The sequence below is a fragment of the Phalangium opilio genome, unplaced genomic scaffold, assembly GCF_054372755.1.
Source record: "Phalangium opilio isolate 3A_F unplaced genomic scaffold, DU_Popi_V2 ptg001170l_1, whole genome shotgun sequence".
Classification (NCBI taxonomy): domain Eukaryota; kingdom Metazoa; phylum Arthropoda; class Arachnida; order Opiliones; family Phalangiidae; genus Phalangium; species Phalangium opilio.
In genome coordinates, this window is record NW_028324255.1 from 8,096,777 (window position 1) to 8,119,806 (window position 23,030).

The 23,030-nt window shown below is 35.9% G+C and overlaps 2 protein-coding genes and 1 long non-coding RNA gene across 3 annotated transcripts; 2 read left to right on the plus strand and 1 right to left on the minus strand.

Annotated features, from left to right (window-relative positions):
- Positions 1–623: 623 nt before the first annotated feature.
- On the plus strand, positions 624–2,065 carry LOC149584683 (uncharacterized). The gene is made up of 4 exons (XM_089863587.1): positions 624–760; positions 820–1,017; positions 1,137–1,364; positions 1,447–2,065. The coding sequence occupies exons 1-4, from the start codon at positions 665–667 to the stop codon at positions 1,741–1,743; spliced, it is 819 nt and encodes a 272-aa protein (XP_089719713.1). The 5' UTR covers positions 624–664; the 3' UTR covers positions 1,744–2,065.
- A 3,650-nt stretch (positions 2,066–5,715) lies between these two features.
- LOC149584684 (sialin-like) lies at positions 5,716–13,711 on the plus strand. The gene is made up of 7 exons (XM_089863490.1): positions 5,716–5,886; positions 6,016–6,246; positions 7,022–7,339; positions 9,169–9,321; positions 9,411–9,543; positions 10,232–10,387; positions 12,730–13,711. Exons 1-7 carry the CDS (start codon positions 5,716–5,718, stop codon positions 12,879–12,881), a joined length of 1,314 nt encoding a protein of 437 aa, XP_089719616.1. The 3' UTR covers positions 12,882–13,711.
- Positions 13,712–20,404: 6,693 nt separating this feature from the next.
- LOC149584685 (uncharacterized) lies at positions 20,405–21,143 on the minus strand. Its single transcript, XR_016380307.1, has 3 exons — positions 20,985–21,143; positions 20,825–20,924; positions 20,405–20,769 (listed from the first exon to the last, which is right to left on the minus strand). It is a non-coding gene; the product is annotated as an uncharacterized LOC149584685 (long non-coding RNA).
- Positions 21,144–23,030: the final 1,887 nt, after the last annotated feature.

Sequence of the window (23,030 nt, forward strand, 5' to 3'; positions counted from 1 at the left end):
GAACGAAATGAAGAAATAGGTTTAAGCGCGCTATAAGGTTAGGCTGACACCTGACCCAAAAGTAATTTTTTGACGTACTATCTTAATTAGTTAAATTACAAAAATTAGAATTCATTAATTAAAAATCGAAACAGGTAAGTTTCTCATTTAAGAAATGCTTGTTAATTTAGAAGTATTCCGAAAACTAACTTCGCTATAGTTTTTCCGTATGGCTGGCTTCAATTGCCTTAAAAAACCGAAAATTTTTAATACTTTTTCTATGGGACGCTAACCCTAAAAACTGTGAATTTTCCTTTAACATTACGGAAGGGTGTCATGTCATATCTACAAGGGCCTACCGGCCCTGTAGAATTCATCGGCAATTGCAACGCAAACACTTCCGCTGAACTGTAATCCGCCATTAAGAGTTGTGGCAATGAGAACTACATTTAGGAAGATTGTGAAGCTAAAGTCATCCCCACCACGAGGGGTCGAGGCCCCACCCCTACGAGCATGTGATGCTTTAATAAATATTCAAGCGGGCGTGTTTTTTGTCACTATTTAAAAAAGTATATTCCCCATTACAAAAAAAACATTAATGCCAATATAAAACCTAGAAGTGATGACAAATGCTGATTATTTCATGACATAGGATCTTAGATTCAATTCGCGCAGTTTAATTAGGATGGCAGATACCAATGAACTGGACGCTTATCGGCCAACGTGGTGCACTTCAAGTTGCCTTACAAGGAGCCAAATAGTTTTCATTATTTTTGATGTTGTATGTCCCGTAGAATTGCCTCTTCAAGCCTCAAATAAAGAACTAATCTTAAATTACAGGCTGCTGCTTTGGGCGTGGCCTGCGAGGCTGGTACAGATATCAAGTCGGTTACAACTTCAAGCTTGGTTCCTGCGGAGACAAACCTGTTATTGATATCAGCCTACGTGTGCGTCGCTCACACCATCTTCGTGTTTTTAGGTCCAGTTCCAGTGTCCGTTGTTATCATGGTCAAGCAAAAAGCCAATTGGCTTCTGATGGTAAGTTTTAACTAATCAACCATACGTTTTGAGAACCTTGTATTGCCCGTAATTCTTACGGGACTTTGAGGTAAACGAAGGCGTGGTTGATGTTTGTAAAGGTTCTAATTGAATTTCAGAATGTGGGGACAAAAGTGCTCTTTGCAATTATGACTTTCGGTGCCGGCGCACTATGCGCTATATCCTACGAAAGAGTTTGTCCACCTGATCTTGAACCTCATGGTGAAAATTTAACAAGTCGTATACCTACGGGATCCACAAAGTCGCCTATCGCTGAGATAGAATGCCAGTATTTCAACGGGATAATAGTTTGCGGAGCTATACTATGTACTTTGGGGTTTATAAACGTAAGTAGATGCATTTATCGTTTTTTTTTAATGTCCTTCAACGTGGGAAAGAGTAATTTAGCTTTTATTTTTTCAAATTTAGCTAATGGACGTAATTTGCGCTTATCAACTGTATTCCAATCACGTTAGAGTTCTCGGTAGAATGCTCGCTTTGGAGCAACAAGTAGTTCCAAATGAAGACAGTGATACCGCAACCGTCCAAGTTCCCAATGAACAAGAGGTCAGAGCACCCATCGAAGTCGAGAGGAATCCAACGGATCAAGCCGCTGGTGCAAAGTCTTCCGATGGAAAACCAGACCCGGTTGATCAAGGAAAACCAAGAAATGAAAGCTTGACCGAACGTATTGCAATTGATGAGAAAACACCTCTGTTAGGTTAAAATCGAAACCGAACTTTTCAACTGATATCGACTTTATGTTTATTTCTTTTTCTTATTAAAATTTATATTTTTAGAGGACCATTTGTGTTTTGAAAGTCCTTTTTTATCGATTTTTTAAGGTAGACTCGTGCAAAGAGTGAATTAGACCGAAAAAATAACACACTGAGAAAAGTATATGAAAAAGGCGGGAAAATTAAGTTTCTGAATTTAGGCTTTCTAATCAACTTAATTGAAGGTCTCCATGTGTTAAAATTAACCTCTGTAAAAGTTTTTAAAAGCGTTTCATAAGCCGAATTAAGTTTGAAAATTAATTATCCGCACTTTAAGGTCCGTGACTTAACTAGAGTGACGCCAGTCACGCCAAACAAATTAAAAATTATATTACAGAGCCATCTTTAGTAACATTTTGCAACTAAACATATAAATTAAAAACTTTATACCTTTAAAGTTAAAATATCACAACTTCTTTTGACTAATAAAGATAAATGTTATCGTGCAACTAACTTAATTGAAGGTTGTAGTTTTAAATTTCATATAATATTGGACTTGTACCATATAGATGTCGCCAAACTATTAACGCGGCGTTATTGGAATTTAGATATTTTAGTCATTTTTACCTATATTTATTTTCTATTTTCAACCTTAAATAAATTTAATTCATCGCTTAAATTAAATTGTATGAACTAAACAGAGACCAAAAACCCGAAAACGTTGGTTTGAGTTTCTAGAACTAACACGTTTTGAACTGTAGACCTCCGAACTTCTAACGTTAAAAGTGAAATTATGCAAATTCTATAAAGACTTTTGAAAATTTCTCTTCATCATTTAGTAGATAATTTGATGCAGAATCCAACGCGAGTAACCCCGTAGAGATCGCATTCGTAGTTAAAGCAGTAACAAAAGGAGGGTCGGGAAACGGGACTGACTTAAAGCGAAGGGATAAGCATGGTTGAAAAGGCTGAGGTCGAAAATAGATCGGAAAACTTTCGATAAAACAAGTCGTACGACTAGAGTCAACAGTAACGAAGTTTGTCTGTCTGATACAGAGTATTGGGACGTCATACGTCATGGACGAAATAATACTTGGATAATTTGAAATAAGTACCTCCGACTTGCCTTTTTAATTTTACACGGAATTTTATTCCGGTAAAATTTAAGAAAGGGCACCAAACCCCTGTCCCTGTCCCTGTGCCGGACGCGTCCGCGAAACGAACGCTTACGATGAGAGAGAGAGGAAAAACGAACGCGAACGTTGAGAGAGAGATCGCTAGCGAACGCGATGGCGATACGTAGAGAGAGAACTGCCTGCCTGGTATATTAGTGAGAGGGGGAAGAGGGAGAGGGGGCATCCCGCTCGGAGAGGAGAGAGAGGAAAGAAAGGTAGTTTAAATCTCGCGGGCTTTTCCGAGTGAAGGGAAACAAGATGAAAATTTTCGTGCACTACTGCACTTTGTGCGCGTGATACATCAGAGATTATGCTGGATGGTTAGGTTAGGTTACGTTTCGTAAAATAGAGGGGACAGTTTACGGTATAGTGATTTCTGGTTTAGGGGATCCAGGATTTTGTTTTAGATACATTATTTGATTCGTATGGTTTTTAAAAATTATACTTTAGTGGGGTGCACAATTTAGTTTCATTAATATTATTTGAACGGTGACGTTATTAGAAATTAAGGTGATACACGATTGTGTTTCAGAAATGTTTTTAGTTGTACGATTTATTGGAGATCAACTATACGGGGGGTCACGTGAGCCGTGTAAAATTACTATTAAGGCCCAGCCCTTGGGCCATCTTGTTATTAACAAAACGAAAAAATATTGGCACTGGTATCGTCAGTCGTATAGTCGCGAAGATGAAACACCGTAGATTCTCGTTAAGCGACGCGTGGGGAGGCGCTATTAAAGGCTTAACACCGAGTAAATAGATAAATTCGAAAATACTTTTAGATAAACAAACGTATACACATGTTGACGCCGCCACGTGCCAAGAGGCAACGCCCAACGGAATACGATTACACTGTTTCAAATTATTCCTCTCGACGTAAAGTGATACGTTTTCAGTGTTGCTTATCACTAATTGGATTATATTTATGTAAACCTTCAAATAAAATAAAATTAATGAAACAAGTGCTATTGTTCTATTGTCTTTGAATTGTGAATGTGCTAGTTTAGCTTTTTATCTTATCATTCGTTGAATATCTGATATATCACAATATAGAAGTTTTCTAATGTGTATAGATGAGATTTTCGTCCCGTAACGCTTGTTCATCCAAAGATAATCGGTTTTTAATTTCTTCATAGAACACCAAATAATGAGCGAGAAAAATGCCTACAAATAAATGTATGTAAATATCGTCGGTTGACATTTTTGCTTCATATTTTTATTTCCAGACAGTAATATTTTGCTCCAATCACTCGCCATGATATTTATTAAACTTATTATCAGAGACCTGCACGGGCCGAGTTTTTCAGGCCCGATCTGAGCCCGGCCCGGGATTGAGCATTTTGAAAAAGTCTGAAGCCCGGCCCAGGTCCGAGTATATAGTTAGTTTTCCGGCCCGGCCCGTTACACGCATTAACCAAACCCGACCAGAAGAAAATAGGGGAAGTGGGTAGCTTGGGCAACTTCGCGAGGCGTCCCGTTTACGGATTTTTCGCGCCATTTCCCTCCCCGTGGGGGTGAAGAGAGATAGGATTTTTACGCGCATTAACACACGAGTGACGTGATTCTGTGGACAGTACGGTCCTACGCCTTCCAACTGACTAGAGGCGTCTGCTAGAGGCAGTGAGACACTCAGGCAGAATGGCAGAGGCTGGAATCGAGTGGTAAGTACTAAATTCATAACTTATTTTAAAATATGTCTATTTTTAAATACAATGGCATTTCTAAGCTCCAGGGAAAAAATTAAATTGTCCGAAGTTTTAAACTGTGATAGGGAAGAGTTCAAAGTAATAAAGTTGTATCCAAGTTGTTGTAGTTTGATTTTTAACATTGGGATTGGTTTGGGTAGATCTTACTTTTCCTTTCAACACAGCCTGAGTTTTCTTATCGGTAGTTTCCTTGTACGTTAAATCACACTGCGTACTCTTAACGACATTCATTTTATTAAATAACCGAATTTTCGTCCTTAATTAAACCAATATCCGCATTAAAACGTTGCCTGACGTAACCCTAACTCAAACTGAAGCACAGCAGAAATATAAGCAGACTACACAAGTTAGTTCCACAGTTCGCTACATGGTGGCGTTCGCAATGAAATCTGGTACTATTTTATGCTTCGCGCCGATTGGCCAGATTCAAATTTTAAGGGTGGTAGGGGAATCGACCATTGTAAGGGAGAATCACTGGACGACTTGTATGGCTCAAGGCTACGGCTACCCACTTCCCCTATTTTCTTCTGAACCCGACACATTGCATAAATTGAACAGGCCCGGCCCATTACGCGTAGTAATTTTCATATATTTTAACATAACATCGATGAATTGTTATTATTATCCTGCATTATTCATTTCTTTTGAAAATTGTTCGTCACAACGTCACATTTGTTCTTAGACTATTATACTCATTTAAGTTATCTTTCATTTGAATTTTGAGATTAAAGGAGAATCAAGTTCTGAAAATTTTGAAAAATGAAAAAAAGCCCGGCCCCTTAATTTCCAAAATTTGAAAAGTCCGACCCAGCCCGGCCCGATAAAATTTTCAAATGTGGAAAGCCCGGCCCGTGCAGGACTCTGATACCAATTAAGTTATTAAGTAAAATTATAAGTTACGTATACATACCGGATTATTTAAAAATAAAATAAATATATCAATGCTACAATGATTGGAGGAAAACTTTTGACTTGGAAATGAATTTAACTTTTATACTTACATTTGAGATAGGCTCAAGAAAATTTTATCTGCCGGCCAGATATTCCTTGGTAGTATTACTCTTTTTCGGAACATGTGCCACCTACGTGTTTCGGACAAACATGAGCTTGACTATCGTAGCTATGGTTAAAAAAACGGATGACAAAAGCGTAAATTGCTCAAATGCATCGGGTCTGTATTGCAAAAATGACACAGCGCAATTGGAATCAACATGCCGGGATCCAAATTTCAAATATGGACTGAACGACTCCATCGTTAGTGATGAGCCACAGGTAAAGCTATTGCTGTGTAGAAAATCATAAGCTATGGACTCCGGGCATACATAGAGTCCATTTTTATATTTTTTCAGAAACCGATTCATTGTTTTTATTGATTACATTGACTTTCTTGTCATATTTTAGGGTTCCTATTCGTGGTCCTCAGAAACTCAAGGCTTAATTCTTGGAGGATTTTTTTATGGATACACCTGTACACAAATAATAATGGGTCGCTTGGCGGATAAACTGGGACCAAAGTGGATGATAGGAAGCGGTATGCTAATTGGTTCAATTTTTACCATGTTGGTGCCTTTGGCAGCTGAACTTGGCGTCGTGTATTTGGTAACCTTGAGAGTTTTGACCGGAATGACTCAGGTTAATTAAAAATTTGAAACAATAATATAATAAGCCTAATTACAAAGCAGGGATAGATGTAATTTCAGAATCATGAACGGAGAGCGGAGTAATCGGGCGCGCGTCTAAGTCCTAGACCCCGTTCCCCGAGACGGAGGTGTGAAAGAAGAGCCGGGTCATAGGACAGGGGCAAAAATTAACTAGGTATTTTTCGCCGTCCCTGTCAGCAACGTCATCAAAACGTAGTTTAAGTGAGCCAATAAGATATTTTCGAATTTTCGTTACGCGTTGAAGGGAGGGGTTCTATACTGGGCTATGAGTCGGACTGAAGTAAATACTAACTGTTCTCCATTCCTATCATCTAAAATTACATCTATCCCTGAACAGAGCTAACACTTGTTTGAATCATTAATATATATATATATATATACCATAAACAAACGGAATTTTTCAAAATATTAGAGGAGAATATTTAAAAAAAATTAATGATCTCTCACTTCAAAATAATTAGAATTTAATTAGTCTTAAAAACGAGAACTGTGCCGCCATTGGTTCAGTGCCGTCTGTTATATTGAACCTCTAAGGGTAAGGTAGGTTCGGTTTAGCAGACGTCGCTAATGTTACGAGATGTAGTTGTTAAAACAACTAAATCTCGAGCTTGTTCGTTGCATGGGCATACTAGAAAAGGCGTTCTTTAGGCGTTGACGTTGAAACGAAATGATTCCTAAGAGTACCTTTACTAACAAAAACTGAAATCTAAAGTAAAACTATAGCTTTTTATTCAATGTGTTTTAAGGGAGTTCTGTATCCTGGTCTAACAACTTTATTCATTCGTTGGATACCAGAAACGGAAAGGAGCCTTACATATGGCATTATAAGTTGCGGGGCAACTTCAGGCATTATTATATGCATGCCACTAGTTGGATGGTTATGTAAACAGTCCTTCCTTGGCGGGTGGCCTTCTGTTTTTTATCTATTCGGAGGTGCTGGCTGTGTATGGTCAATAATATGGCTATTACTTTCCTCTAACGATCCCGTTTCTCATCCAAGAATATCACCAGAAGAAAAGCAATATATTCTCAACGCTATTCCTGATCATGGGCTTGATCCTAAAGTAAGTTTATAACAGTTAAATCGAGGGTGAAGAGGAAAATCAAGTGATTTTTTCTCGATTCTTCTACTAATTAAAAGACCATTCTGCATAGTGGAACATCCAGGAAATATCTCCGAATGATTTTAGAATTCAAATTAGGTTCAGATTTTATGGATAATTTGAAATAAGGACCTCCGATTAATCGCGTAACGCCCTGCTTTCCTGTTTCTGTTGCATGCCTTACATCTCGCGCCAAGATTATCACATAGCCAGCAAATTTTATCAAACCTCGTGATTAATTTCATTTGGCATGGAGCACTTGCCACGAGAATTTTGTTAACAAGAAGACTGGGTGTTACACGATTGTCCGAAGCGGTTTATTTCTAATTATCCATAAAATCTGAAAGTAATTTGAATTTTAAAATCATTCCGCGATATTTCCTGGATGTTTCACTGTTCAGAATGGTCTTATAAAGTAAAGAAGAATCGATAAAAAATCACTTGATTTTCTACTTCACCCTCCCTTTAAGCAAGTTTTCAGCTAACAATACAAGATGGGCATCTCGTGGAAAACACTAGTGAAAGTATGACGTGAAATCTTTACATTATATTTGCTTTTTAATGAGAAATCCCAGGTAACATAGCATCATATCTGTAAAGAACGGCCTATTTCTAAATATAAAAAGAAAAATATAAAAAAAATTATATTTTATTACAAAATAATTAGCATTTAATTAGTCTTAAAACGTGAACTACTGCGCCATCCGCCGTTGTTTTAGGGGCGTCTGCTAAATCGAACCACTTACCCCTGAAGAGATTGGTTGAATTCTCACAGTCTGAGAGAGGTAAGGGTGGGGTAGGGCATAGTCAACTCGATCACGCGCGTAAGAGGTTCGGTTTAGCAGACGCTACTAAGCCAATGGCAGATGGCGCAGTAGTCCTCGTTTTTAAGCCTGATTAAATGCTAATTATTTAGTAGTATGAGGTGATGTATTATTTTTTTAAATATTTTTCCTTTCATATTTAGCAAAACGCCGTTCTTTTAATGTTATCAGAAGTGAGATGAGACTAAAAGTACTGAGCTAACCAAATTCTTCACTTGCCAGAAGTGAATATTCTTGATAAGACACCAACGGTTGGCCCTCTGGTAGCGGTTTCTGAATTTTCCCTCCTAAACGTGAGACGCTCGCGGCGGTAGACGTCTGAACTAGATTCAAGCGCCCGCGTCCGTGTTCCGCCGCTTTAGGTTGAGGGGAAGGGGGTAAAACATTTTTTTGGAACTCGACCAATTTTTTCTCTCTAGTGTAGGCGCTATTGAAGCGGCATAAAATCCTCAAATTTGTTCACTAGTGAAAGATCTATTACCAATGCTAGAGCCCTTCACTTCGAGTCTCATTTCACTTGACTTCTGATTTTATGTTACCTGAACCTTTTCTTCAAGAAAATCTATTGATGAAAAAAATCTTATCATAATAACGTGTGAAAAATGCAAATTGCCTAAATCTACTGTTAACTGTGAAAAAAGCTAAATTACAGTTTGATGGCAAGGAATTAAACATTCAATGGTTTATAGACAATCCATAGAAAAAGGCCACAACAATCTGTTACCAGAATAATAGCGGATACTACCGTAGCTAGTCAGAATTACAATTATCATAATATTCCAAATGAATTGAAATTTCAACCATAGAATTAACTGAAATTCAAAAATAACAAAAGTCATTTTTTGACTCTAATATATTGATAGAAATAATTATTCTATTTCGGGCACATTTACCATACAATGTCCAAGGATTATTTAAAATGTTTTAAATAATACTTGCAATGACAGTATTTTTTTCATATTTAAGACACAACCAAAGGTGCCATGGAAGTCTCTACTCACATCAACCCCAGTCTGGGCCTATGTATTCACGTTTGCATGTTCCTCTTGGGTTTACTACACCAGGCTGACGGAATTACCGAACTACTTGGATCAAATACTTCATTCTCCTATTCAAGAAGTAATGAAAAGTAAAAATAATTAAATGGCCAAAGCTATCTTGTCTTACTAATTATACTTATATTTTATGTAAAATAACAATCCTCATAGAACGGATATATAAATGCCTTTGTCAACTTAGTGTCGATGTTTTTCACATTGATTGCCGGTTACGTATCGGACAAAATCCTAAGCAAAAACTGGTTGACAAAAACAAAAACCAGGAAACTAATGGAATGTTCTGGTATGTTAAATCTCCAATGGAAAGAGTGAATTTCTCAAATCTTTTATTCCCTATGTATCGAATGTAAATGTGAAAGCTGTTTTTGTATTGTAAGATGTTTCTTTGATTTTGTGATGTAAGATATGTTTCTGTGATTTTGTGATGTAAGATATGTTTCTGTGATTTTGTGATGGAAGATATGTTTCTGTGATTTTGTGATGTAAGATATGTTTCTGTGATTTTGTATTGTAAGATGTTTCTGTGATTTTGTAATGAAAGATTTCTTTATGTTATTTTGTATGTAAGATATGTTTCTGTTATTGTGTGATGTAAGATATGTTTCTGTGATTTTGTAGTGTAAGATATGTTTCTGTGACTTTGAAAAGTAAGATATGTTTCTGTGATTTTCTATACTAAGGTATATTTCTGTGTTCTTGTATTTTAAGATATGTTTCTGTGATTATGTAATGTAAGATATGTTTCTGTGATTATGTAATGTAAGATATGTTTCTGTGATTATGTAATGTAAGATATGTTTCTGATATTTTGCGATGTAAGATGTTTGTGTGATATGTAAGATATGTTTCTGGGATTCTCTATACTAAGGTATGTTTTAAATATATCAATGGGTTCATTTTATATTCCTGGTTATTGCTATTGAAGTTTTAAAAAACGATTTGAGCTAAACATTGCAGATTTTATTTTACAGCCCTAATTGGATCGTCAGCTTGCCTTTTAGGGGTTGTTATTAGCGGTTGCAATACAACTGCAGTCATAGCTTTCTTAACTCTAGCAAGTGGTTTCTTGTCATTCGCAAATAGCGGCGACAGTATTCTTGCCATGGACATAGCGCCGGCTTTATCAGGTAAATACCGTTTGCAGCGAAGCAAAAAAGATTATTCAAATGCTTACTAATTTTCATTTTTTCAAACATTTAGGCACAATATTTGGAATTGCTAATACAATATGCTCAGTAACTGGATTTCTATCACCCTTGCTTACAGGAGTTGTATTAGACAGCACAGTAAGGCTTATCTTATAATTAAAAATTAAATTGAGGGTCGCGCAAAACGTTAAACTGGTCGGGGCCATCTTGTTGTTAACAAAATTCTCGTGTAACGCTCGATGTCTCGCTTCACGATTGTCACATCGAGCGCAATTTATATCAAATCTCGAGCTAAATTTCTTTAAACACGGAGCGTGCCACGAGAAATTTGTTAATAAAAAGACAGGGCATTACGCGATTGGTCTGAGGTACTTATTTAAAATTTTCCATGAAATTTTAAACTAATTATAATATAATTCAATGCAGATTGATCTTATAGTAAGTAGAAGAATCGATAAAAATCACTTTGTTTTCCATTTCACCCTCTCTTCAATGGAAAATAACTCTTGTCAAATTAATTTTTTTTAATCGAAAGAACTATGAAATATTGATAGTTTGAAATTAGAACCATGAACGCATTTTCGTCGAAAGAATATAAGAACAATTACTTTATCATGTCAGATCCTAAAAGTTAGGTCTCTCTTCAGGATGACGAAAAAAGGGTATAGAAAAAATAGTGGAGTTTTATATCTGTCATAATTTTCGAAGAGAGGACTATCGTGTGGGGTCCTATGGGATAATGCAATTTCTCGTACCTAAACTAATATTATGTAGATGGATAAATGTGGAAACCCTCGAGTGAGAGGTTTCCGTGTGATTGAACCAAGTAATATTAGCAGAATACCAGTTACATCTAAATAGCGGTTCCCGTATACGCGGTATACCTGGTACAGCAGTTCCCTAAAGAGCAGCAAAGCCGGAATGTGAAAAGGGTAGTAGTTTGTGATTGTCTAGGTTTGGTTATTTGAACTCAAATGTTATTAGGTAAGGTTAGGCTGGGTTATTTGAACTCAAATTTTATTAGGTCAGGTAGGGTTAGGATGGGTTATTTTAACTCAAACAGTATTAGGTTAGGTAAGGTTAGGATGGGTTATTTTAACTCAAAAGATGTTACGTAAGGTTAGGATGGGATATTTGAACTTAAATTAAGTCAGTTATAAGGTTTGGATGGGTTATCAGAACCCCAATTTAGTATGGATAGGTTAAGATGGTTTTTTTAAGCATAATTAAGTATGGATAGGATAGGATTGTTTTTTAAACATAATTAAGGCAGGTCAAGTTATGATTGTTTTTTTTAAACGTAATTAAGTCAGGTCAAGTTAGGATTATTATTTTTTAAACATTATTAAGTCAGGTCAAGTTAGGATTGGTTATACGAAACCTAACAGTTTTAGGTTAAATAGGATTTGTTTATTTGAACCACAATTGTATCAGGCCAGGTAAGATATGGATACGTGAACCTCATTAGTGTTAGGTCAGGTAATATTTGGTTATTTGAACCCCAATACCATTAGGAATGGTTAGGTTTGGACATTTGAACCAAAGTAGTATTAGTTAGGTAAAGTTTGGTTATTTGAATCCCACTAGTACTAGTTAGGCATGCTTTTGTTAATTGAACCATAGTAGTACTAGTTCAGGTAAGGTTTGGTTATTTGAACCCCAATAGAATTAGTTTCAATGGTTGAAATTGAGCTATTTTTGGTTATTTTATCCCAAGTGGTATTAGGTCCGATTATTTTTAGTTATTTTAACCCCAGTACTATTAGGTTAGATGAGGTAAGGTTAGTATAGGTTATGATGAGGGGTTATTTGTAACTGATAGGTAAGCTAATGCATAGAATCGCGTACAATCGGCCAAAACACCCTTCTCTCGGATTACCGGAAGTCCCTATTTATAAAACAGCATTTTCAAATTACCAGTGTTGGCAGGTTTTCCCCAGTGCCGGTTTTAACCGCTGTTAAACCGTCCTGGAAAAAAGCTGTTTTACCCAGTTTTTTCTAGTGGCGGACTGGTATTAAATTATTCCATTCCAATAAAGAAAGACAAGGAGCGTTTTTCCCACTGTCCTGGGAAAAACCCAACCCTGAAAATTCCGCCACTGGGATTTTTTTTTTATTTTTTTGGAGGCGCGTGCTTTCAATTTCGGGAACTGCTTTTCAAGGAACTGAATATTACTTGCTACACCCGGGAAATTGGTTAGCATTTGAAATATTTGTTATTTCGTATACTCTTTCGAAAAAGTATGAAAACATTATAGCTTGAAATTTTCCATTAAGTATATTGTAAAAATGATCTGTCTCAAGGAAATTTGTTCTTTTAGGCGATATCCTTGACTTTAAAATGGCAAATTGTTTTCTACATGTCGATCAGCATCGGTCTCGCAGGTGCGATGGTGGCTGTGTTCCTTTGGTCAGCCGATGTTCAGCCTTGGGACCCCAGCTACAGCGAACCAGTTCAAGAGGATCTCGATGACAGTTATAACGATAATGATAAACACGGTTTAATAATTAATGAACAATTAAAAAAGTTCTAATGTTTATTAAAGGCACACTTATCACCTTTTTTTTTCAGAAATAAACGATATTGCCATTTGAGTAAAATTATTTGTTATCGAGTTTATCGTGAATGCCATAATTGTAAACAGTGGGAATTACAGTTTAACCTATGATAATAATGTTTGACCTAACGAAGGAGAACAATTATTATTTTATTTGAGGGGTGATTGTTTGCCAGGGTTTAATTTCGCAATATGATCGTACTAGAAAAATGTATAGCCAATATTGGACTAAATTTCCGATGATTTGCCATTATGCCTGAGTTTTATATAAATTTCAGTTTTTTAGAAGATGCGAGAGATTATAGAAAGTTTACCTTCGCCATAAAGTAAATAGCACGTCATCGTCACTCGGAGAGGTAACAAGTTGGGAAAACAAAATAAACCTCTCCGAGTCCAGACAAAATTAGGAGTTTTCTTTAATAATCAAATAAATATAATTGAATTATCAAGTATTTTAATCGTCAGTAATTTACCTTAATTCTAGTTTTGTCGTTTTATGAAAAGTTATCTTTAAAATCATTTTAAACATAGCTACTATTTTCAAACACGGGCGTTGCTTTGAGCTGGTACTTGAAGATACTTATTTTAGAACCATTGAGTTCCTTGTCCATTTCACGAAGTATACACCACTTTGATGATGATTAATATGTTGTTTCACTTACTTTTAAGAAAGCCTTTTTTCGTAACTTATTTTTACATTTGCATTTTACTTCAAAACTATGTCCAATATAATTACGATATGTTAAGTTTAAACCTTATATTTTGGTTCATGTTTTGACACTGCGAAAAACGCTGCTTGGATACAATTTTCAGTCATTCTTGACTTAACGGTATTCCATACAGTTAAAATTTTAATAAAGTTTTGATTTATATGATTTTTCATAGTTATGAGAATTGAAACTAAAATCCTATCAAAAACATTAACATGTACAAAAATGGGCCAAGCCTCGCTTCCTGCGCTCTCTGCCGTAAAACGTTCTGAGATCCCATGTAGAGCTAAGTCAATAATTTTGTTCTCATTCAATCGCTAAGTCAATAATTTTGTTCTCATTCAATCGCCAATTGAACAATTATGTTATAAATTAAGTCTTTTTCCTAGTTAATAACCAATATTCTTCGACTCAATCATTATTATACATCTTTGTTCGTATCAAAATTATCGTGACTTGGCAATCGCTGGAAAGCAATATTAAAAGGGAGTCGAGGGGATATTCACTAAATCGTTGCTGATTTTAAAATAATCGAAGGGAAATTCACTAAATAGTTCCTAATTTTAAAATAATCGAATGGATACTCACTAAATCGTTGCTGATTTTAAAATAATCGAAGGGAAATTCACTAAATCGTTGCTAATTTTAAAATAATCGAATGGATATTCACTAAATCGTTTATGGTCGAGGGGATGTGTACTAGTTTATAAGATGAGTCATGCATAATCCTATGTAGAAGTTTATAAGTGATTGCCAAGTCACGATATCTTTGATACGAACAAAGATGTGTAATGATAGAGTCAAAGAATATTTATTATTAAAAAGACTTGATTTATAACATAATTGTTCAATTGAGGATTGAATGAGAAGAAAATGGTAGACTTCGCTTTACATCCCGTACAAAAATTTTAAGCTGTAATTCATCTGCATACGCGCTTTTTTATCACTACCACGCTGTAATATGTATACATTAAGGCTACATTTTCTGCAGCTCGAAAAATGCGAAAATTTCACAGCAATTCCAGAACTGCAAATTGTTTGCCGTTTCTACATTTTCTGTTTATTAACTGTTAATTATCTGTACTGGCAGAAATATGCAGCTCGATTCTGCAAAAGTAGAAATTCGATGCAAAAGTAGAAATAACAGCTGCTAGTTTAAAACTGTAATTTGACCACAGTTATAGACATTTTACAGATCTGCAAAAGTGATGGAAAAGTAGAAATCCAGCTGCCAATTTAAAACTGCAATTTGACTATATTTATTGACATGTTACAGGTATGCAAAAGTGATGAAAAAGTAGAAATACCAGCTGCTAGTTTAAAACTGAAACTTGACCACATTTATAGACATGTTACAGGCCTGCAAATGTGATGAAAAGTAGAAATCCAGCTGCCAATTTAAAACTGTAATTTGACCATATTTATAGACATGTAAGAGGTCTGCAAAAGTGATGGAAAAGTAGAAATCCAGCTGCCAATTTAAAACTGTAATTTGACCATTTTATAGACATGTTACAGGTGTGCAAAAGTGATAAAAAGTAGAAAAACCAGGTGCCAGTTTAAAACTGTAATTTGACTACATTTATAGACATCTTACAAGTCTGAAAAAGTGATGGAAAAGTAGAAATCCAGCTGCTTATTTAAAACTGTAATTTGACCATTTTTATAAATATGTTACAGGTCTGCAAAAGTGATGGAAAAGTTGAAATCTAGCTTAAAATTTAAAACTGTAACTATTCCACATTTATAGACATATTGCAGGTATTCAATTCATGTAAAATGTCCTACATTTGAATATGGCAATAAGGCTCTAAATGTGGTCAAATTACAGTTTTAAATTGGCAGCTGAATTTCGACTTTTCCATCACTTTTGCAGACCTGTAACATATCTATAAATGTAGTCAAATTGCTTTTCAATTAGCAGCTGCATTTCTACTTTTCCATCACTTTTGCAGACCTGTAACATGTCTTTAAATGTAGTCAAATTGCAGTTTTAAACTAGCAGCAGGATTTCTACATTTCCATTTCTCTCTCAGACCTGTAACATGTCTATAAATGTGGTCAAATTGCAGTGTTAAACTAGCAGCTGGATTTGTACTGTTCCATTACTCTTTCAGACCTGTGACATAGCTATAAAAATGGTCGAATTACAGTTCTAAATTAGCAGTTGCATTTCTACTTTTCCATCACTTTTGCAGACCTGTAACATGTCTATAAATGTGGTCAAATTGCAGTTTTAAATTAGCAGCTGGATTTCTACTTTTCTATCACGTTTTCAGACCTGTAACATGTCTATTAAAATAGTTAAATACAGTTCTAAATTAGCAGATGGATTTCTACATTTCCATCACTTTTGCAGGCCTGTAACATGTCTATAAAAACGGACAAATTACAGTTTTAAACTAGCAGCTGGTATTTCTACTTTTGCAGAGCGTTTGCAGAATTTCACTGCATATTTCTGCCAGGCTAGACAGTTAACAGTTAACAAACAGAAAATGTAAAAACGGCAGTCAATTTGCAGTTCAAGAAATGCTATGAGTTTTTCCAGTTTTTTTAGCTGCAGAAAATGTAGCCTTAATGTATACATATTACAGCGTGGTAGCGATAAAAAAGCGTGTATGCAGATGAATTACAGCTAAATATTTTTGTAAGGGATGAGTACAAGTTGGGAATCCAAAATAAACCTCTCCAAGTCGAGGCGCAATTTAGAGGCTATTTTTAAATATTTAAATAAATATAATTGATATTTATTAATTTAATCGCCATTAATTGACCTTAATTCTAGTTAAATCGTTTTAAGAAACTTTATTCCTAAAATCATTTTAAACATAGCTATTGTTGACGTTTGAACTCAAGCGTAAGCCTCTTTAACAATTTTTGGAAATTTAGGGTATATAAGGCGACTGATTCACAATAACTGATAAGAAAACCCGCAATGACCCTGCAAAGCATCTGAAACGCGCCTGCAATGACCCTGCAAAGCATCTGAAACGCGCCTGCAATGATCCTGCAAAGTATCTGAAATGCGCCTGCAATGATCCTGCGAAGTATATAAAACGCATCTGCAATTATCCTACAAAGTATCTAAATCGCGACTGCAATTATCCTACAAAGTATCTGAAACGCGCCTGCAATGACCCTAAAAAGTATCTGAAACGCACCTGCAATGATGATGCGAAGTATCTGAAACGCACCTGCAATGATCCTGCGAAGTATTTGAAACACATCTGCAATTATCCTACAAAGTATCTGAAAAGCGCCTGCAATGATCCTGCAAAGTATCTGAAACGCGCCTGCAATGATCCTGCAAAGTATCTGAAACGCGCCTGCAATGATCCTGCAAAGTATCTGAAACGCGACTGAAATTAGCGCACATATTATTATCTGAAACGCGCCTGCAACTACCCTACAAAATATCTGAAACGCGTCTGCAATTATCCTACATAGTATCTGAAACGCGTCTGCAATTATCCTACATAGTATCTGAAACGCGTCTGCAATTATCCTACAAAGTATCTGAAACGCGTCTGCAATTATCCTACAAAGTATCTGAAACGCGCCTGCAACTACCCTACAAAGTATCTGAAACGCGTCTTCAATTATCCCACAAAGTATCTGAAACGCGTCTGCAATGACCCTACAAAGTATCTGAAACGCATCTGCATTTATCCTACGAAGTATTCTATGAGAGCGGTAGCTCTCTTAGATAAGACTTCATACTGCTCTTAATGTATAAGGAGGGTTTTTTGTTTGGATGTAGTTTTTTTTGTATTGTACTAATTGGTTCAAAAAAATCCACTGAACTACAATTCGGACCCTTAATATGTGTTTAAAATTTCAAAGAGATCCATTAATTAGTTTATTTTATAAAAAATAAAGTTGCTAAGGGTGGTTTTCATTTCCATAAAATTAATCACAGATTTTGACGAAAAACTGGAAATTTCCCATAGAAATAACATGGGAAATTTTCCAAAGTTACAAATTTTGTCCATACCCTTACAAAAATAACTATACGTCAGATAGATTTGAAAACGGTCTTAAATGAAAGCCCCATATCCATAGTTGGCGCCTATTTTTTTCATCAAGAAAAATTAAGTTTAAGTACTGTTTTTCATAGTTTTAATTACATGCTCCGACTTACGTGGTTTACCCTGAAACTATGGAACCTGCGACATTTTAGCATGAGTAATGTAGTGTATGAAGCGAGTTTGGTCGTTTTACCGCGGTTATAGTCAAATTCTTAGAACAAATAGCTAGCTTAATGGACATTTTATCTTTTCTCTGTTTAGGTTAAAGCTATTTAAACTTGATTACCTTGTGGGTACTTGTGGGTGCATGTAGGTACTTGTGGGTGCTTGTGGGTGCTTGTCGGTACTTGTTGGTGCTTATGGGTACTTGTGGGTACTTGAAGTTGCTTGTGGGTGCTTGTGGGTACTTGTGGGTACTTGTAGGTACTTGTGGATTCTTGTGGGTACTTGTAGGTACTTGTGGGTGCTTGTGGGTGTTTGAAGGTACTTGTGGGTGCTTGTGGGTGTTTTCAGGTACTTGTGGGTGCTTGTAGGTACTTGTGGGTGCATTTAGGTACTTGTGGGTGCATGTAGGTACTTGTGGGTGCTTGTAGGTACTTGTGGGCGCTTATAGGTACTTATGGGTGCTTGTAGGTACTTGTGGGTGCATGTAGGTACTTGTGGGTGCATGTAGGTACTTGTGGGTGCATGTAGGTACTTGTGGGTGCATGTAGGTACTTGTGGGTACTTGTAGGTACTTTTGGGTACTTGTGTGTGCTTGTAGGTACTTGTGAGTGCTTGTAGGTACTTGTGGGTACTTGTGAGTGCTTGTGGGTACTTGTGGGTGCTTGTAGGTACTTGTGGGTGCATGTAGGTACTTGTGGGTACTTGTGAGTGCTTGTAGGTACTTGTAGGTACTTGAGGGTACTTGTAGGTACTTGTGGGTACTTGTGGGTGCTTGTGGGTACTTTTGGGTAGAAGCTTTGCCCGGGTGCTTGTAGGTGCTTGTGGGTAGGTGGAATTTTTAGGGGGGCGCCTCGCGTTTCAATAAATGATTGTAAAAAATGTATTATTCTAATTACAATAAGAATACAAACTTTTAATGATTTACGTTTTATTTTTGAAGTATCATTATAAATAAATGTCTGATTGAGCTAAAGTTATGGTCCCCTTTATATATGCTTCTGCTTAGTGCAGATTTTGAAAATGTAAAACAGTTTCTTAACATTCTTAATTAAAATGAAGACTGAAGGAACAGATATTAATAAAAAATGTCTTGATTAGAATCAAGACCTAAAAAGTATCGATAAGACTGAGGTTATCACTTGTCTGAATGATCAGATATTAATTTTTCTTTTTAATTGAAACTTAAATGCATGCTTAAAAAAACAACGTTCCATTACCGTTTTCCGTTGAAATAAGTTATTTTACTGGTAATCAATTTCAAAAATTTACTTATCTCGGCTTTTCGACCACAATTCCATTCCCCGAAAACATTTTATCATTACATTAATTACTTTTGGGAGATAACGTGTCAAAATAGCCTATAAAAGAAGAAAATACTGTAATAGCGGTCTGTTTAGCCATGATAACAACCTTTTAAAAGTTGCAAGCACTATATAACCCTTTCGAGACTAACTGGACCTGAGCAAACTATAGCTTAACCTGCTACTAGTACGACCAGAGAGAATTGATGTAATCTGGAGTTGAAATTTCATCATGTGCGACCTGCGGCACTGAAACTCTCCCATAGTCCCAATGTGTGTAGAACATAATTTTTTCGCTGTTATCTGCCAAAATCAATCTTTCTAGATAGTGCCGCCTGCTCACTTGAATTTTTCATGATATAATTAGGTTTGAATGAACAAAATTCTAGATTACTATTTTCACTACTATGTCCCTCTGCTAACTTGAAGCAAACTTTCCTCTCTTTCTGCAGCTCATTACCGGTGCCATTCCCTTGACTTTCTGTTCGTTATAACTACTATCATGAATTTATTTATTTCAAACCAAAATATAAAAAAAAATGGATTCTTTTTCCTTTTGTGCTACTTAGAATTTTCAAATGTATATAATGTTGTGCCGTGCCATATCAAATAGTCTCTGACCATTGTTAGAAACTAGAGATAGAAATTGGGCAGTAACACTGATCATGCCCTGAACTATGAGAAAGAACAATACGACGGTTGACTAAAGTACACTTGATATTACATCATTTTGCAAAACCGCGAGTAAAAATCTTACTGTCCCTATTCAATTTGGCGCCATTGGTTTTAGAATAATTAAAATGTTCCACTGCGAAGCGTGCCGGTCACAAATGGGGATGTAACGTCTTTAGGAACCTTTTAAAACGCAAAACCATACACGTACTCTCCCATGTTTTGGGGGAATGGAATTGTGGTCGAAAAGCCGAGATAAGTAAATTTTTGAAATTGATTACCAGTAAAATAATTTATTTCAACGGAAAACGGTAATGGAACGTTGTTTTTTCTTAAGCATGCATTTAAGTTTCAATTAAAAAGAAAAATTAATATCTGATCATTCAGACAAGTGATAACCTCAGTCTTATCGATACTTTTTACACTGGAAACTTTTTCTACATATTGAGAACACATTTAAGACACTTTAAGATCCCTATATACTGTGACAGTTTTAGATCACTCAGCGCTTGCAGAACTCTAGAAACACACGAGCCAAAAGCGATTTAAATATGTGCTTGGAAGCCAATTTATAGTAGTTATCCTTCAATACTAGCTTGGTTGCTAGAGCCATTGTTTGTAAATACTCTTTCGGGTAATTAATCTCGAAAGAGTAATATATAGCAATAAGCAGACATTCGTCAATTCCATGTATTTTTCTGCCAAATGTATTTTAAGTCCAAGTCCAAGTATGGCGCAATCTTTAGGTTCATTGCCCGCGAAGCTTATTACAGCCATGGGAGGACCCTCTAACATTTCCAGTATTATATCGTCAAATTCTTCCGTCTTCACTTGTTTTATAATTGGAAGAGATTTGATGCCCTTCGATTGCGTTACAGCAACTTTTTTTTCAAATATGCTCCATGCTTGAAACTTTTTTCTTTCATTCTATAAAAACAATAACATTTGCAAGGCACATTTACCAAAATGCGACATAATTTACCTTTGCAGTCAAGGATTCCTTTGAAAACTCCATTATTGCGTTGACAAACACCACCATTCGCCCGTAAAACAATAAACAAAGCCCATTATATACCATAAGCCTTGGTCCGGGGAGAAAATACTTTATTTTAATTAAAATTATCAGACAAATTGACACTTACCAAAAAATTATTACGTAGAATTTAACGAGTTCGTAAATATTAGATTAATTAGATTAACTGCCTTAAATATTCGAAAAAGCAAGAACGAAGCACATCCGAGATACGACCAATTTAAAAAAACTTGTCCAGATACTAAAGTAAACAAACTTTCCCTTGAACTTGTGGAAAATTTAATGGGACGATGGGACACGAGGCGCTGCCTCTCTCTCTCTCAACACTACTTCGGGGGAGAGGGCAACGCACGGTAAAGACCGAAAAAGTTGCCAGATAAAATTGCACGTATGAAATAGCACAATCAACCGCTACTTAAGAATGTTTCTTTAATCAAAAATTATCCAATTTTAACCCATTTATTTGAAGAAAGGCACTCAATTTGACAAAAGATATTTAAAAAGGAATTATATTCCTCTGATATTTTTTCATAATAGTATATTTGTTTTACCCCGCATTAAGCTCTAAAAAAAGCCCAATTTTGCGACAATCTTCTCATCTGGCAACACTTTACGATACCTCTTTTTTTTGGGCCAGGTCTATAGTTTTTTTCCTCCAAAAAGGGAGGGGTGTACAGGTGAAGTTTTCCCCAAACCACGTGTTTACATTGTGATTTGAGAGGGTGGAATATAGCGCAGTAGTAACATGGTATACTTGGTTTCAGTTGGAATTTAGAGACGCTATTTTCTTTCCTATGAAATTATACATTATAAATCCATACGCCTTAGCTATTCCTCACTACCATTTCAATCTTTGTATAGCAATGGGGTTCCGAGAATTCTTTCAAGTTTTCTATGAAAGGATCGGACAATCATAAAATTAACGCTTGATTTATAATTAAATAAATTGATAGTCATTTTGAAATTTAAAATATTTCACGCATTTTTAGCTAAAATTCGAGGATTGCCTTTCAGTGATTTATTATAATTGAAATTGAACTGTATTTGATTTCGTTTAAATATCCGACCCCCTCATATATTGGTAAATTTCCATTTCCAGCTGATCTATATCTCTTCCACTCACTATACGCACGCCTAACGTTTTTACTGAAAGGTTTTTATAGCTCCTCTGGAAAGGGAAATTATAACCATTAAGGAATCGAACAATTTAGTTTGGTTTCGATATTGAAGTATTACCATACGTTATAAAATGGAATAGGCCTGCAATACATTTATGTGAGATTATTATTTAAAGTTTTTAGGAAGTGACATCGTATATTCTGAAATAATTTTTCTTTCTGCTTAAAGCACGCAACTAGATCATAGCTATGTTCGATGTGTGTTCTTAAATTATACCCAGATAGTGATCTCAATACGATCCAAAGTTGTAGGCTAGTGATCTTCATGTGAGATATGATTTCAAAAAGCGATTGAACATACATAGATCACAAAAGTTCACAAGGGAACACTGTTGCATCACTTCTATTAAACCTAGTTCACAGTTAGAACACAAACGAAACACTATGAGATCACTCCTGGACCACTCCGAGTGAGCTAAGAGTGTACCCTATTGATCCAAAAGTGGTTTTATAATTTGCAGTGTAGGTCTTGATTCTAATCAAGCCATTTTTGATTAATCTGTAATGCGACTGCAATTATCCCACATAGTATCTGAAACGCGCCTGCAAATACCCTACAAAGTATCTGAAATTCACCTGCAATGATGCTGCAAAGTATCTGAAATGCACCTGCAATGACCCTAAAAAGTATCTAAAACGCGGCTGCAATGACCCTACAAAGTATCTGAAACGCACCTGCAATGACCCTACAAAAAATCTGAAACGCACCTGCAATTATCCTACAAACTTACCTCTTTCTGACTGTAACATGCATATAAAAATCTGAAAGTTACCTGTAATGAGCCTTCAAACAACCTGATTTCATACAGGAATTACTGTTTCCCCTCTGTTTTCTAGCTGTAAGATAGCTATTGTTACAGTTACTGTATGGATGGCCCCCTTAAGAAAGTAGCTCGAGGGGCCATTGTTAAGAGTTCAAAAACCCTGCGAGAAGTTCGCCCTCGACACCTGTTTTTCACCGTATCCGAACAATACGC

What these genes read in the sequence shown, in the direction of transcription:
- LOC149584683 (XM_089863587.1), top strand. Translation starts at nt 665, where the DNA reads ATGGCAGATACCAATGAACTGGACGCTTATCGGCCAACGTGGTGCACT. An exon ending in TTTTCATTATTTTTGATGTT is followed by an intron (nt 761 to 819) that starts GTATGTCCCGTA and finishes CTTAAATTACAG; the next exon opens with GCTGCTGCTTTGGGCGTGGC. An exon ending in AAGCCAATTGGCTTCTGATG is followed by an intron (nt 1,018 to 1,136) that starts GTAAGTTTTAAC and finishes ATTGAATTTCAG; the next exon opens with AATGTGGGGACAAAAGTGCT.
- LOC149584684 (XM_089863490.1), top strand. Translation starts at nt 5,716, where the DNA reads ATGAGCTTGACTATCGTAGCTATGGTTAAAAAAACGGATGACAAAAGC. An exon ending in TCGTTAGTGATGAGCCACAG is followed by an intron (nt 5,887 to 6,015) that starts GTAAAGCTATTG and finishes GTCATATTTTAG; the next exon opens with GGTTCCTATTCGTGGTCCTC. An exon ending in GAAACTAATGGAATGTTCTG is followed by an intron (nt 9,544 to 10,231) that starts GTATGTTAAATC and finishes TTTATTTTACAG; the next exon opens with CCCTAATTGGATCGTCAGCT.